The following is a 14,094-nucleotide window of genomic DNA, read 5'->3' on the forward strand; positions in this document are numbered from 1 at the left end:
AATTAATTCTTGTTTCATAAAAATAATGTAACTTTTTTTTTGGATAATCATGTTATTAATGTTATTAAAATGATGTTGGTTAAGAAAATCAAATTTAATATCACTAGAATCAACCACTTGTTGATAAAATAATACAACTTTAATCCTTAAGGTGATGTACACAAGTTTAAACAAGTCACTCTTGAAATGACAAACTGGAAGAAATTCTGTACCAAAAACAGACTACCAAAAAAGAAGCAGAAATTGATACACACTAGAGATGCAAAGAGAATCAATATTGCAAAAATAAACCAAGTCAACAAAGAGAAACAGCAACCCAAGATTCATTTGCTGAATCTCAATAGGCGACTCCCAAAGTTTGCAAACCAAACTTCTCATCAAGATAAATAAATACAAGGTGCAAATGCTTATCTTATCAGCAATTAAATAGGAAAGCCATTGCAATTCATAACAATCTCATCTTTTAAAGATTCATAATCTAGTTCTACCTATTGAAAAAAAAATGATAATCTAAATGGCAATATTGTTTACAGGCAGGTGAATAAACCTATTCAGTATAAGAAATAAAATTAAGGTCGCACTAATAATACGGTGAAAGGAGTTAAATCTAAATGGAATTACAACGAAGTTGAGAATACCTATCAGGGAAAAAGGTCACAACACAAACCAAATATTCATTGAAACCTATTATTGCGAGAATCATGGTGAGAAAATATAGTTGTGGAATGAAACACATGCATCTAATTTCTGCAATAGCCTAAGATTATTTACCCATATATAATTCTACAATCAAGCATCATCTTCATCTGCATCATCATCCCCAACATTTTCAGCTTCCTCTCTATCATCATCAGACATGTTATTAATTACATCTGTAATTATATCCTTCACCTCTGCTTTTCTAGGCATTAAATCCACGTCAAAGTGAGTACCTGCCAACATTTCATTACAAATGAGCTGAGTTCACAAAATCATTTCCCATCTTTTTGGGGGGAGGGAGAGAATTAAGTGGAACGGGTCATACCAAGTTGCCTGAGGATGTCAGATAAAGTTGCCTGCATAAAGGAAAATACAAAAAAGAAAAATTGTACAATATTAAAAAAACAAAAAAGATACATGAAATGGCACAGAAAAACATTACTTACCTTATTGAAATCTACTTCCTTCAAAATATCAACAGCCACTCGATGCAACTCCTCCTTACTAGGTTCTGCTTTGGCCTTCTCACTACTTTTATCTTTGCCTGCCATTGACATAAGAATGGAACAGGAAAGTATGAAAAAATAACAATTCAGTCCTACAAAATTGAAAGATTTTATGTAACTTGTCCAAACATAACATTGTTATGTGTAGCGGGTAAGTTTTCTGGAACAACTCTAGCAAAAGTGATCATAGGTTCCAAAAAAGACTTTTGGGCAACTAAGTATGACAACTGGCATTAGATTCTAGTACAGATAATATCAAATGCAATGAGAAAGAACCAACCTTGATCCTTCAATAAAGCCTTCAAAGACTTGTCAGTTTGTTTTTTGTTTGCATCCTTCCTTTTCGAGTTCAGGTTTTCCTTCACTGATTTCTGTTTCTTGGACTTAGAAGTACTGTCAGTAACAGCCCTTTTTGAAGTAGATTTTTTAGAAGTGTTTTCATTGCTCTTGGCAGTCTTTACACCAGTGGTCTTCTTTACAGGTGTGGTTTGATCCTCCTTCAGAATCTTTTTTGAAGAACGTTTGTGAACCTTTTCTTTATCTTCCTCTTTCTCTGATATGCTTTCCTTATTACCACCTTCACTTTTTTGACTTGAATCATCATCTTCCCGGGAATCAACTTTTGCATCTGAAGGTTCAGCTGCATCACTGTCCTCGATGTCAGAAGATTGCTTTTGCTTTTTCCCAACTTGTGAATTTTGCTTTTGCTTCTAAAGACACACGATGTATGTAAGTAATTAAAAAAGTAATTAAAACAGATGAAAAATCATTTTTAAGAACGATATAATTAATGCTCTTGCAGAATGAGATAATTTACATCCCAATTCATCCATGGAAACAAAAGGGGGGGGGGGGGGGGACGAAAACTGAACCATGAAATTTATAGAAGCCACAAAAAGCAGTAACTGATAATCTGAAACAAGAACATTTTTCTGCCAGGAATACCAAAGGTATCTTAGAAGTAAAACAATTCAATTATGTTTAACTTCAGATCATTCACATTTACAAAGGTATGGGATGGCAATTTTTTATTTGAAGTTCGCCTCCATAAGATCATAACAACAGATAGTAATTTCAAATTCTGTTCATAGGGGTAGTATCAGACAAACAACTGAAAATAAATGATATTAAAGCCTAATTAAAGACAGTCTAGCAATAATATAACAATTAGTTGATAATTATAAATGATACTGAACCATCATAAATCAGATTACCTCATGCTACATGAAGAATCAAACATTTGGCAACATGTTTCAATGCAGGGGATTGCACACAAAGACTAGTGTATAAAAGATATGCAGCAATGAATTTCTAGAATGATAACACACCTTAGCAGGGGATTTGCTTGGGGTTTGCTTTCTGGCTCGCTTTTTGCCTTTCTGTAACATAGAACCAATCTTCAATAAACAAACACTAATAAAATATAATAAAAAACAAAAATAATTTAATTAGCATATTTATATAATGATTTAGGACTTAATGACACTATACAGTGCAAACATGATTAGTTAGCTATGATGATTGATCTAGCTGTTACATTATAAATCATATTAAGGTCCCAAGTTAAATTTGGGAAATTTTGGACAAAATAAGTCTTCAATCAGATGGTTCAACTTCTTGATTTTGGGAGGTCTGTAATTTGCTGATATTAAGTTATTTGGTTGGAATATATTATTAAATTTTAAAGTAACATGAAATCTACACATTGCAACAGAGTGGATAAATTGTGTCACAACTTACTAATATTAATTAATCCTTATCCTTATACAATAATATTAAAAAAAAATACCTTTTCCTTATCAGCAAGCAGAACATCAGTTGTAGCATGTGGGGACTCCAAAAATTCTAACAACTTTGCAGACAGTTCCTCCTGAAATGTCACATTAAAAATGACTTTTGTATAAAGACAGTCTTTGAATCAATACAAGGATGGGAAAATGTTAGATCACTACTTACCTTCTTCATACTGGTCTTAGTTATCGGAATATTAAGCACATTACAGAAGTCCACCAACTTTTCTTTCACACATTTGTCAATCTTCTCCCTTATCTTTGCCCTCTGTTTTTCCTGCCAAGAATTATAAAACCATAATATAAGCAGGTTAATTACAGCCCCATCCATCCATTTTTAAAGACAACAGGCACATCTAACCAAAATAAATAAATAGTACTGTCAACATTAACACAAAATCCATTAAGATTTATCTGCATGGTAAGGAAAAAAAAGACAAGGAGTATTACAGTATATAATGCAACTGTACCTCATTTTCAGTCCACACATAGCCAGAAAACAATCCTATATTTCTCTTTAGATGGTGTGCCTACACAAGAAATCATGTCACTAGCATTCAAACAACAGCCAATAGCTAGAGTTATGGTGTTCATCCACCCTTAATTAAAATAATAAAACATGGAAACAAAATGCAAAACCAACAAAGGAACTAAGTCAGTCTATCACCTTTGCTTTTTTCCCAAACAATATACTATGAAGTGCACGCAAGTTGTCATCAGCTTTTCTCTTTGATAACGTGAAAGCCACTGAAAAAGTTTAGAAGTAAATAACATAACTAAAAACACTGCTTTGGAGAAACATAACATTAAAACTTGAAAGCAAACTACTAATTTGGAATTCTGCAAAATTTAGTTGCTACCACCAAGAGAGTGGATCCAATAACACTATAACAGGAGAGCAATCTACAATTCCTCACTTCACACTTCACATGTTTAAAATGCATGAGTTAAACAAAAATGACCAACATATACAGCCAGCACAAAACACCCAAAATTTGCAATGTATCAAACAGCTGAAACATGTTTCTTGACAACAGCGAATGTTATCCTTAGAAAACTTGAAAACACATCTTTCCAGAGGAGTATTTGTCATTACCATCTAAACTAAGGTCAAACCCAATAAGCAGATTATGTTAAAGGTCACTGTACTTCTACTACCTTGGGCTGGAAGTTTTGGGTTGGAATACACTTACACTTTACAAACTTCTTCTGAGTTAAGAAAGCATGAAGTTTAACTTCTAAAACTGGACATGCAATAATAACATACAGCTGAGAATGAACCATCATTCATAAGCCAAATCCTAGCATAAAAATTTATGTTCAACATTAAAATATGTCCAAGTGTACTTCTGTAGCCTATGCATGGGAGACATGTTAGACTCTTAGTAGTAGGCTAGTAGCTTAGCTTAGGGTCTAGGCAATTTGTAAGCAAACCAATTTAAGAAAGGAGGGAGACTGTGCAGGTCTTGGAGGATCATAGAGGTCCACAAAGGATGTGTGTTCAACCATTAATAATCCTGAACACATTTAAGATGAAGTTCTCTATGGTGATGATAATGAAGTATTGATATACTGAGAGTAGCAAGGGCAGGTATTGATGAAGAAGCGGGTAAAAATACAAGCCAAGCCAAATGGCTAATGCAAGTAAAGTTAGCAAAATAAGGCTCTCAGTCATTTCTTGAATTTCAACACTGAAGAGATAGATGTTGATTTGGATGAGACATAACTATTTATAAGTCTAACAAAGGAGGAGACAACAACAACAACAATTATGAAATCCAAATTGATGGTCTTTCTATGGATGTACCCTTAGGGTTTTGGTTTCCAAATTTCAGGTCTTTTTGTTATGAATTTTATGTTTTCCAGCTGCCACAGCTGTTTTAGCCATGAAGTTTGTGTCTTTAGAGACAGAGATCAAATTATAATAACACTGTAGCACATAAACATTTGATTCTTTTATCTTTACCACAAATGCCATGCCTGGGTAGGTCATTTCAAGTTGCAAATTGATGCAAAATAGTCAGAATTTCCGTTCCTTTTTTTTTTCTCTTCACTTGTCCAGTTGTCCCTAACTTTAATCCTTCTCTTGACTCCCTTGCCTTAAGACATTACCACCACCTTGCATCCTTAGAGTGTGTTTGGATGGGAGAATTTAAAATTCTAAAGAATTTTAAATTTTAAGAATTTCAAATGTTTCAATTTAAATTCTTTCATTTTCAAAATTTTGTGTTTGAATAAAAAATTAAATTTCTTCATTTTCAAAATTTTGTGTTTGAATAAAGCAATTAAATTTCTTCATTTTCAAAATTTCTTATTTTGATAAAATAATCAAATACATTCTTTTTTAACCAGAAATATTCAATGAGACCACTTTAATATGAAAATGTTAAAACCCCAAACCTAATCTTGCAAAACCGAAGTCAACATTCACAATTACTTAATCTACTTGGGGGGATCGGCAATTCAAGACGGTATTACAATTGCAAACAATAACATTATAACATACAGAGATAGAATTATGCATCAATAAGATCACGTGATTTCTTCACAAACGCATGTAACAATAAACAGGTCTTACCATTAGGAATGTCCATGAGCTGTGTACCGCTGCCCTGAAACCCAAGGAGACTCACACGATCAAATCCAGCCGTCGTTCAATTGATTCGTCACAGTGGAGAAACAAAATCCGAAAAGTAAAATAGTATACAAATTTACATAATAATAAATGTACCTTTTCAATTGAGAGAGCTTTGATGGAAGAAGATCTGGGAAACTTGTCGGGCGAAGAAACAGTGTACCTCTCCACCGTTTTCCTCTCCCTAGTTGGTCTCTCACTTCCTGGAGTAGCGAAAGCGCTTTCTTTCGTTGACTTTTTTGACTTCAGCTCGTCACGTTCCTCCTTCTCCTCATTTTCTTCATCGCCTTCTACCTCTTCCTCTTTCTCCTTCTCTTCTTCGCCTTTGCCATCAATCTCCTTCATCTCCGAATTATCTTCTTGCTCTGTGTGGCTGTCTTCAGCTAGGTCTTGTTGGTCTTCCACTTGAGGTTTCTGGTTTTCTAGGGTTTCGGAAGGCATTGTTGAGATTCGAGAGAGAGGGGAATGTAGAAAATGAATTTGCGAAGAGAGTAAAATCCTAAGCAGAAGAAGAAGAGAGGAGGCTTTTAGTCATTATGATTGTGATAGGGAGGAAATCGTGAAATGAAAATGGAGGGAATGTAAAAAGATGAAGCGCGCTCACCACTAGTGTTTCAAATTTCATGCCAATTTTCTCAGCGGTTTCTCACACTCCTTTCCCTTATTTTCTCCATTCCCGGCAAAAACTTAACTTGTAAAAAAAAAACACTTAAATTTCACTCTTGGTTGATTATGTTTTTTTATATTGATATATTAAGTTTTAATATTTTTATCATTTTTCCTCAAAAACATTAATATTTAGTTAATATTTAAATTTTAATGAAACATCAAATATAAATAAAATGATTAATTTAAAATAATAACAACCAAAATAATTAATCGTTTCAAAACTTAATCTGTTACAACTCAAGATATTGAATGTAAATCTCAAATTTTTTTGTTATATTTTATTCTTAATTTTTAAAAAACTTTCAAAATTTATGTTGATTAATTGTCCGTGAAAGTTAAAGATAAAAGTTATTAAAAAAAGTAAAAAAGTTAAGAGTAAATGTCAGGTTTGTTAGAAGGTGAAATTCATAAATTTTGTAGGAGCAAAAGCAGAAGATAAATTGTATGAAATTTATTGATTGAAAATAGAATTTCCCAAAAAATAAAAAGTTAATGAAGATATTTTTTGTTAGTTGAAAGCAGGGCAACAATAGTAATTGGGCTAGACTTGGGTATCTGAACCTGTTACAAGTTTTGCATGCCTACTCGAAAAGAGAGCACTGCACATTTTCAAAAAACTCCCCTTGTCGTGCAAAAAATGCCGCCTATACGCATACGCCGTCTCAGGCTCGACTCCGATTCCGACGGAGAAGAACAAGACCCACTCCAACCCCAATCCGAGCCACAAACCCATTTTCCGGTTGAAATCTCCGACGACGAGGACTTCCTCGACGTCCTCGACAGCCTCCCTCCGCCCTCTCCCGCCTGTCCTGTCACCGACTTCCTCCGCCGCCTTGGACTGTCACCCAAGAGTGACTGGCTCACTTCCTGCCTCCGCGAATTCCAGTCCTCCGTTCCGGCCTTTGAACACCTCGACGTCGCCGCAAAAGCCAAACGCTGTTTCGAGCAGTTTCTCTACGCCGACATGAATTTCTGCGGAAGTGGCATACTCCCTCCCAACGTAGACGCCATGCACCTTAACGTTCTCCCCGGTCCCTATGTATTGCAGGTGCGCCCTTGCTTCCTCACATCGTTCATTCATTGGAAGTGCGGTCGATTTTTTATTTGTGGAATTTGAAGACACCGCAATGTGCAATTCATTGTTGCAGGTTGATGAAATAATTAATATGACTTGTCCTCTACGAGGCAGATATGAAAAGGCAAATCCTGGAATTAAAAGATGTTTGAAGTTATCAATGACTGATGGCATTCAAAGAGTATTTGGAATGGAGTATAGGCCCATCGAAGCTCTTGAAGTTTGTGCCTCTTCTGGTTTAAAGGTTTATCTACTGCCATCTCTTTTATTTTGGATGATTTCTATACTCTTCTTAGTAGACTATGCCATTCTTTAATGCATTTTTTATTACATGGATCATTGAGGTGTAACTCCCATTCGGTCCATTCTTATTTTTCTTGTTTCATTACTTCTATCCGCTATCCGAGAAATACAAGTAGGTTATTTGGTTATCTTTATTGCCAGAGAATGCAAGGTTGAGGGGATTATTTGATACTTTTAGGTTACTATCTCTAATGTACATGTGCGTCGTGGACTTCTTATGCTGGTACCTGAAACCATTGAAATATTGGGGGGATTGGTTGAGGAGCTGGATGCTGCCCGAAATCGCCTGGTTGGAGAATTAAAGAAGCCACCTAGACCTAGGGGGAGAAGGTACAAATCATTACAATGGATAGCTGTATGCTATCTTAATGTGAAAGCTGTATCAGTACAAACTTTCTTGTTTTTTCTTGCTGGCTTATTCTATTGCAAAATTGCAATATGTGATTTTACTGCATATAGGTAAACCTTGATTAGTTAGTTTTTATCCTCATGCAGAACTAGAAACGGAGTGTTTATTCCTTTAGCGACTAGAGCAACTCTTGCTGCGTGGCCTCCAGGTGGAGTTGATGATCTTGCACGCAGTGGCTCCACGCTGCACAGTACTGATCCTGTACAGGAAAACAATCAAGGTACATTCTTATTTTACATATAAAAGTATATGTTTGTGTGTGGATGGGAGTGTAGATCTGTGCTGTTGACAGTTTCCTGATTTTGTTCTCATCTATTATTCATGTATAAATTTAACCACAGGTTCTGGCCCGAGCATGTCTGGCACTGGTAACAGTAATTCAATACCCCACATGGCGTCAAATGCTGATGCTATGAACATGGATATGTCTAGAGATACCAATTCTGTTTCCCGTGGTAGCTCTATGGCTAACCAGCTCTCTTCTGTCATGTCAAAGGCTGAGGAGATGCACATAGATGCTTCTAATGTCACCAGGGAATATTCTGTTGACCATCAGTCTTCTAATATGGTTTCAAATGTTTCAGCAGCATATAATGATACTGTTCATATAACAAGAGAAAGTTCTGTGGCTACTGAGTGCCCTCCCGTTGTTGAAAGTGTTGAGACATACAGGGATAGAACTCCAGTAGCCACAGATAGTTCTCATCCACGAAGAACCTCTTCCACTGTTAGGGAATATTCTGTTGACAATCGGTTTTCTAACATGGTTTCAAATGTTTCAGTGGTGCATAATGACACTGTTCATATAACAAGGGAAAGTTCTGCAACTACTGAGTGCCCTCCTGTTGTTGAAAATGTTGAGACATACAGAGATAGAACTCCAGCAGCCACTGATAGTTCTCATCCACGAAGAGCCTCTTCCTCTGTTTTAAACACCAGCGATGTCGAGATGGGTGATGCCAGTGACCATCCACTCATACTGTCTGGAGACCAAGAGGTCCCGTTCACATACATGGCTAGTTTGTCAGCCAAGTGGGCTAAAATGAAAGAGGAAGCTCCTGCAATTCGGGGTAAAATCAAGGTAAAAGATAAACTATCTACTGTATTATTTTGGGCAGTGATTTTTACCTTATGCACGTCGTATTCAAGTTATTTTAATTGAATCTTCGGCCAATATGAGCAGTTGGAATTGTCAAAAGTTTCTGTGGCCAGCTGTTGCTATTCTGTTGTGAAATTGGTTCTTGGATAGTTGGATGTAATTTTCTTTCGAGCATGTCATAATTCTATTAACTGATGTCATCATAGTGTTTGCAATCTTATATTTCTCTCAAGTGTAAATGCAATTTTTTTGCAGTGCTTTTTGACTGGTGTAAAAGGATTCCGGTACAAGAAGAGGACATCATATGAGCTTCAGGCATATGTAGACGATGGTAGCCTTATTTCTGAAATCCTCATTGATCATGATGTGAGTTTGCTCTAGAATTTAAGCTTTTATCACATGGTCTTTATCTTTTAAGTGTACTAAGTTGATTAATGATAAAAAAATTTAGGTTGTACAGAAAGGAATTGGTTTTTCTCCTGAGGAGGTAACTGCGGCCATTTCTTCTCCTGACACGAAAACTGTCCAACAAATGAGGGATACAATGCATAAATTTCAAGCATTTTTAGCAAACTTTGAGGTAATATAGATTCTCTCTTACTGTAGACATAAGGGAATCTGACAGATTCGTATGCAGTCCGCTGAATTGGCTACAAATTAATAATTGTGTTTTTCATTCTGTTAATTAAAAATCTATGCTTTTTGTCTAGGGAATAATTCTTGTGGAATTAAATAAAAAATCTTCCCTTCCACTTGCCCTAGAGATGAGTCAAGGCTGTCCTCAATCTGATGCACGGTTACTTCTGAGAAGGCTGAAGTCTCTTAACCCTCCACAAGTTCAAAAACCTACGGATCCAATTGAATTATCCCCGTAATTACTTGAATGGCTAGCATTTCCTAAGTTGGCTGGTACAAAAGTTGCGCTCAAAATTGTCACACCAACCAAGCAAATAAAATGTGAATGAGGTGAAGGTTCAAATTTGTCCTATAGACTTATGGAGAAGTCGACAAAAGTCGATAAAATGTTTGGTGTTCATTTTGACAAAATAGTCTTCTCTTTGATCCAAGTTCAACAGTAAAAGAAAAATCACCATGAGTCCTGGGAAAAGGAGGAAAGAAACAGCATTACAAATGTGATTAAAAGTTGCCTGGTGTACACACTACAGCTGAGGCATGAATGCTTTGCATCATTTCATTGTTCTTGGCGTTCCCGTTGGAGGTTTATTTGTCGGATGAGATGTCTATTTCTTCTTAGGATGCATTGCAGTTCTTGAATGGATATATCATTTGTTTCTGTAATTACATCATTTGTCAGGTGATTTTAGCTTTGCTACTTTTAATCTATAAGTGGTTTTGTAAAGTTTACTGACATTTTTGTTATCAATGCACCTCCGATATTATAATGAATGAAATAGTCACAAGTAAATATCTCTGGAAAGTGGAAACATCTCTGAATATTAGAGTAGTAACTGTTTGCAGTTTTGCACCTCTCCTGTATTGTGTGAAATACTCGTTCAGTTTAGAAATGATATTTTTATAATTAAAAATAAAAATGGAAAACATTTTCTTGATCCAAAGTCATTGAAACAGAGCGATAAAAGTCACAGTTGATTTCCTTCAAGAATCCAACAGTTCGAGCCTGAAGGAAAGTTGAACTACTATTCCTTTACCGATTACAATGTCACTTTAAGACGGCTAGGCATATGAATAAGTAGAAACTAGAAACACTTAATGCCACACCACAAATGATTTTTTTATTTTTATTTTCTTAAGGTGAAGTACAGAAGTAGCTTATGTCAATAGATACTACTTCCACATTTAGATGGCATGAGCTAGATTTCAAAGTCATGAAGTTGATGGTTAGCTGGGTTTGAGATTGGGATTTCTCACTGACTTGGGACACAGATATTTCTTCAAGCCTGATAAATCAAGGAGCTTCTTGCTAACTGTATCCCTCTCCGAAGACCCTGAGATTAGGGTCCTACGGTTACAAAACTCAAGCACATCAGGGAAAAATATCTTCCAATAGAACGTTGTCGTAAACCATGCTGGCTCTGTCAAGTATGAGTCTCCGCGACAAGCGCTATTAACAATTGATTTGGCAGCTTCTGTGACTGATCTTATGGGTATCAAACTAGCTTGCACCTATTGCCAAGAAACCAAATTTGTAAATTAATAAAAGCAATGTGCTAATAGAACCAAATATTTTTTACAATGAAAGGCAAGGACCAAACTTGGATTATTTTACAATGAATAATGCTAATCTGTTATTATTGAAGTGAATTTCCAATTCTGATTAGGAAACAACACGAAAAACATGTTAAAAATTGCATCTAAGTTTTGTGCAGAAAGTAAAGATAGCTTACATCTCTTATTAGTTGATCAGAAACCATCTTGCCTTCCTTGAATAAGACCTTCCCTTGCGACATTTCTGATTCAATCAGCCCTGGAGTGACTATAGTTATCCCTATGTCTCTTCCCAATTCAATTCTTAGAGTCTCATATAAGCTGATCACTGCTGCTTTGCTCGCCTAAAGAATTTAGAAAGCAATAAATTGGTCATTATTGACTATATATTAACACGAGAAAGATATCATAATCGATATAATTAGCTTGTTGATGGATTCATGTGTGTTACATTGTAGATGCTCATCCTTGGAACAGGCAACCATCCTGTACAGGAAGCTATTGCTATGATCTTGCCTTTGCTTTTTCTGAGGTGGGGGATTGCAAAGTAAGTGCCATATGCAGAACCCCAGAAGTTAATGTCCTGTTAAATCAAGATGATGAATTGGAAATGTTATAAGCAGTGTGAGGAACAACAAGCTCTATTCCTCTTAACCTGCTGTAGAAATGAGCTAAAACTGATAAATTCATTACCATTGCGGGTGCAAAATTGCGGATATCAGTGGTGCTTTCAAACAAGCCGGGAGCACTTACTCCTGCATTGTTCACCAGATGATCCACTACAAAGGAAGGTCATAATTAACGAGAGTGATTAACCATGTTTACCCATAAACACATTTGTATGCGACTGCTAATTTGTATAGAAAATATTAACTCTTCCCACCCTTTCATACGATAAATTGTTTGTTATATGATCACCTGATCACATGACATATAACCAACATTTCAATTTATGAGAAAAAAATAATGAAATTCAGTTACATGGAGACTAATCGATAACATGATAATCCTGAAACATGTAATAACTTCTCCTTTCACATACACACACTCTCCTAAGTCCTAATGACTTACGTTGTCCAAAGTGGTTGATTGTTGAGTCAACGAATCGTTTGCAATCTTGGGAACTTGAAACATCTGCAGGGATGATGATGACCTCAGGGGATCCAAACAATTTGGCAATGCTAGCAACCTCCTTGAGTCTATTTTCTCTTCTGGCAACAAGTGCTAGACGCGCTCCTCTTCTACCATACTCATATGCTAGATGCTTTGAGAAACAAATAAAAAAGGAATACAAAGAAAAAAAATCAATTGCACTTAGTTAATTAATTACAAGAATTAATAGATAGATGGAACTTAATTGGTTTGTACCTCGCCTATGCCAGAGGAGGCTCCAGTGATTAGTATCACTTTTCCTGCTACGTTCTCACTAAAAATTGATCTTACGATGAAGCGGAGAATCTTGAATAACAGATAGGGCGGTAACATGAGGAGCAGCAAAACCAGGCCAAGAGGGGGAACTAGAATGTTCAACATTTCATGAATGAAAACCATGGTTTCGGTTGAAGAAAAGAAAAGGTGAGACGGATCAAACAGAAACTGGAGATAGTTTTTGTTTTCAGCTTTAACGTAGCCATTTAACTTTGCATGGAGGGGAAACAACACGTAGCACTTTTGGTTTTGGAAGCTGGATACGTGTTAGTGCCTTAGCGCTGATCAAGAAATTCAACTTTGCATAGAATTACTTTATATATAAAATTATATACTAAATTAATGAATATAATATATATTATTATTTTACATAAAAAAGCTATCAAGCTTTTTGACTTTTACATACTGAAAAGTATGTTTCTGAGTTCTGACCGGTTGCATATTTATATTTATTAGTAGATTATTAGGGTATGTTTGTCAAACTTATTTTTGGCTTAAAAGTGATTTTAAAGTTTAAGTTAAAAGTTAGAACTTAAAAAAATAAGTAAAAGTTGTTTGACATTTTTTTTTTGGTTTAGAAGACAGATTTATATGGGTGAAGATGACAGATTTATAGATACCTCGCCAATGCCAGAGGAAGCACCAGTGATGTGAACAACTTTACCGGCAACATTTTCACTGAAGATGGAATTTATGATCGAAAGGAAGAACTTGAAGGTCCAATACGGTGGTAAGAAAAGGCAAAGGAAAAAGAAGGTGGTTATAGGAGCTACTATGTTCAGGAACTTATGAATAAGATCCATGACTGATCAAAAGTACTATCTGATCATGAAGAAGGATGTTGTGGAGCAGAAATGGAAATTTGGAGTTTTAGGTTATAAGCAAAGGAAGCAAGCACGGAAAGGGATAAGTGTAACAAGTAGAAAAAAGGTGTGTAGGTAAGGTGGCACCACTGCATGCTAAGTAAAGGACACGTAGGTATCTTAGAGACGCAGAGAAACAATATCGGCGACTATTTTCTGCAGACGATACTAGTTGCATTCCAATGATTCATAATGCAAGTTAAAATGAAACTTCCTAGTTAATTTCTAGACTCGTTCCATTATTCCATCCATATCCGTTACAGACAGATGTAGTAGTCTGATAGTACAACTCGTATGTACGTGTTTCTGTCTAAATTAATCTTCGGCGATATTAATATTTTGGATTACTTTGATTCTTGTGACAAATTCAAATTAAATGTAATAAAACTTGGGCTTTCTGTCTTTTTTGTGTTGGTATATTTGAGCTTGAA

General features: G+C 35.6%; 3 protein-coding genes across 4 annotated transcripts; 1 reads left to right on the forward strand and 2 right to left on the reverse strand.

The window, feature by feature from the left end:
* Positions 1–540: 540 nt before the first annotated feature.
* On the reverse strand, positions 541–6,327 carry LOC100779284 (myb-like protein X). Its single transcript, XM_041017873.1, has 12 exons — positions 6,235–6,327; positions 5,727–6,129; positions 5,574–5,607; positions 3,663–3,742; positions 3,466–3,525; positions 3,162–3,272; positions 2,995–3,075; positions 2,534–2,584; positions 1,486–1,915; positions 1,146–1,243; positions 1,025–1,055; positions 541–932 (listed from the first exon to the last, which is right to left on the reverse strand). The coding sequence occupies exons 2-12, from the start codon at positions 6,069–6,071 to the stop codon at positions 790–792; spliced, it is 1,464 nt and encodes a 487-aa protein (XP_040873807.1). The 5' UTR covers positions 6,072–6,129; positions 6,235–6,327; the 3' UTR covers positions 541–789.
* A 516-nt stretch (positions 6,328–6,843) lies between these two features.
* LOC100803734 (recQ-mediated genome instability protein 1) lies at positions 6,844–10,592 on the forward strand. Its single transcript, XM_003532349.5, has 8 exons — positions 6,844–7,347; positions 7,448–7,618; positions 7,856–8,007; positions 8,173–8,306; positions 8,428–9,167; positions 9,441–9,551; positions 9,637–9,765; positions 9,896–10,592. The coding sequence occupies exons 1-8, from the start codon at positions 6,877–6,879 to the stop codon at positions 10,058–10,060; spliced, it is 2,073 nt and encodes a 690-aa protein (XP_003532397.2). The 5' UTR covers positions 6,844–6,876; the 3' UTR covers positions 10,061–10,592.
* Positions 10,593–10,917: 325 nt separating this feature from the next.
* LOC100787835 (hydroxysteroid 11-beta-dehydrogenase 1-like protein-like) lies at positions 10,918–13,650 on the reverse strand. Of its 2 annotated transcripts, none has more exons than XM_041017620.1 (7): positions 13,421–13,536; positions 12,741–12,889; positions 12,444–12,636; positions 12,066–12,151; positions 11,824–11,955; positions 11,552–11,716; positions 10,918–11,330 (listed from the first exon to the last, which is right to left on the reverse strand). In XM_041017620.1, exons 2-7 carry the CDS (start codon positions 12,855–12,857, stop codon positions 11,046–11,048), a joined length of 978 nt encoding a protein of 325 aa, XP_040873554.1. In that variant the 5' UTR covers positions 12,858–12,889; positions 13,421–13,536; the 3' UTR covers positions 10,918–11,045. The 2 variants fall into 2 exon arrangements, with proteins under 2 accessions (XP_040873554.1, NP_001242368.2); NM_001255439.3 differs by having other exon boundaries at positions 10,919–11,330; positions 12,741–12,830; positions 13,421–13,650.
* Positions 13,651–14,094: the final 444 nt, after the last annotated feature.

This window comes from Glycine max, chromosome 8 (genome assembly GCF_000004515.6).
Source record: "Glycine max cultivar Williams 82 chromosome 8, Glycine_max_v4.0, whole genome shotgun sequence".
In the NCBI taxonomy this organism is placed as follows: Eukaryota; Viridiplantae; Streptophyta; class Magnoliopsida; order Fabales; family Fabaceae; genus Glycine; species Glycine max.

Coding starts and splice junctions, on each gene's coding strand:
- LOC100787835 (NM_001255439.3), bottom strand. CDS start 13,603: ATGGATCTTATTCATAAGTTCCTGAACATAGTAGCTCCTATAACCACC. Junction 12,831..13,420: donor CTTCCTCTGGCATTGGCGAG/GTATCTATAAAT, acceptor CTGTTATTCAAG/ATTCTCCGCTTCATCGTAAG. Junction 12,152..12,443: donor AATCAACCACTTTGGACAAC/GTAAGTCATTAG, acceptor CTTCCTTTGTAG/TGGATCATCTGGTGAACAAT.
- LOC100803734 (XM_003532349.5), top strand. CDS start 6,877: ATGCCTACTCGAAAAGAGAGCACTGCACATTTTCAAAAAACTCCCCTT. Junction 7,348..7,447: donor CCGGTCCCTATGTATTGCAG/GTGCGCCCTTGC, acceptor TCATTGTTGCAG/GTTGATGAAATAATTAATAT. Junction 9,552..9,636: donor AAATCCTCATTGATCATGAT/GTGAGTTTGCTC, acceptor AAAAAAATTTAG/GTTGTACAGAAAGGAATTGG.
- LOC100779284 (XM_041017873.1), bottom strand. CDS start 6,071: ATGCCTTCCGAAACCCTAGAAAACCAGAAACCTCAAGTGGAAGACCAA. Junction 3,743..5,573: donor GCTCATGGACATTCCTAATG/GTAAGACCTGTT, acceptor AAACTTTTTCAG/TGGCTTTCACGTTATCAAAG. Junction 3,076..3,161: donor CTAAGACCAGTATGAAGAAG/GTAAGTAGTGAT, acceptor GTGACATTTCAG/GAGGAACTGTCTGCAAAGTT.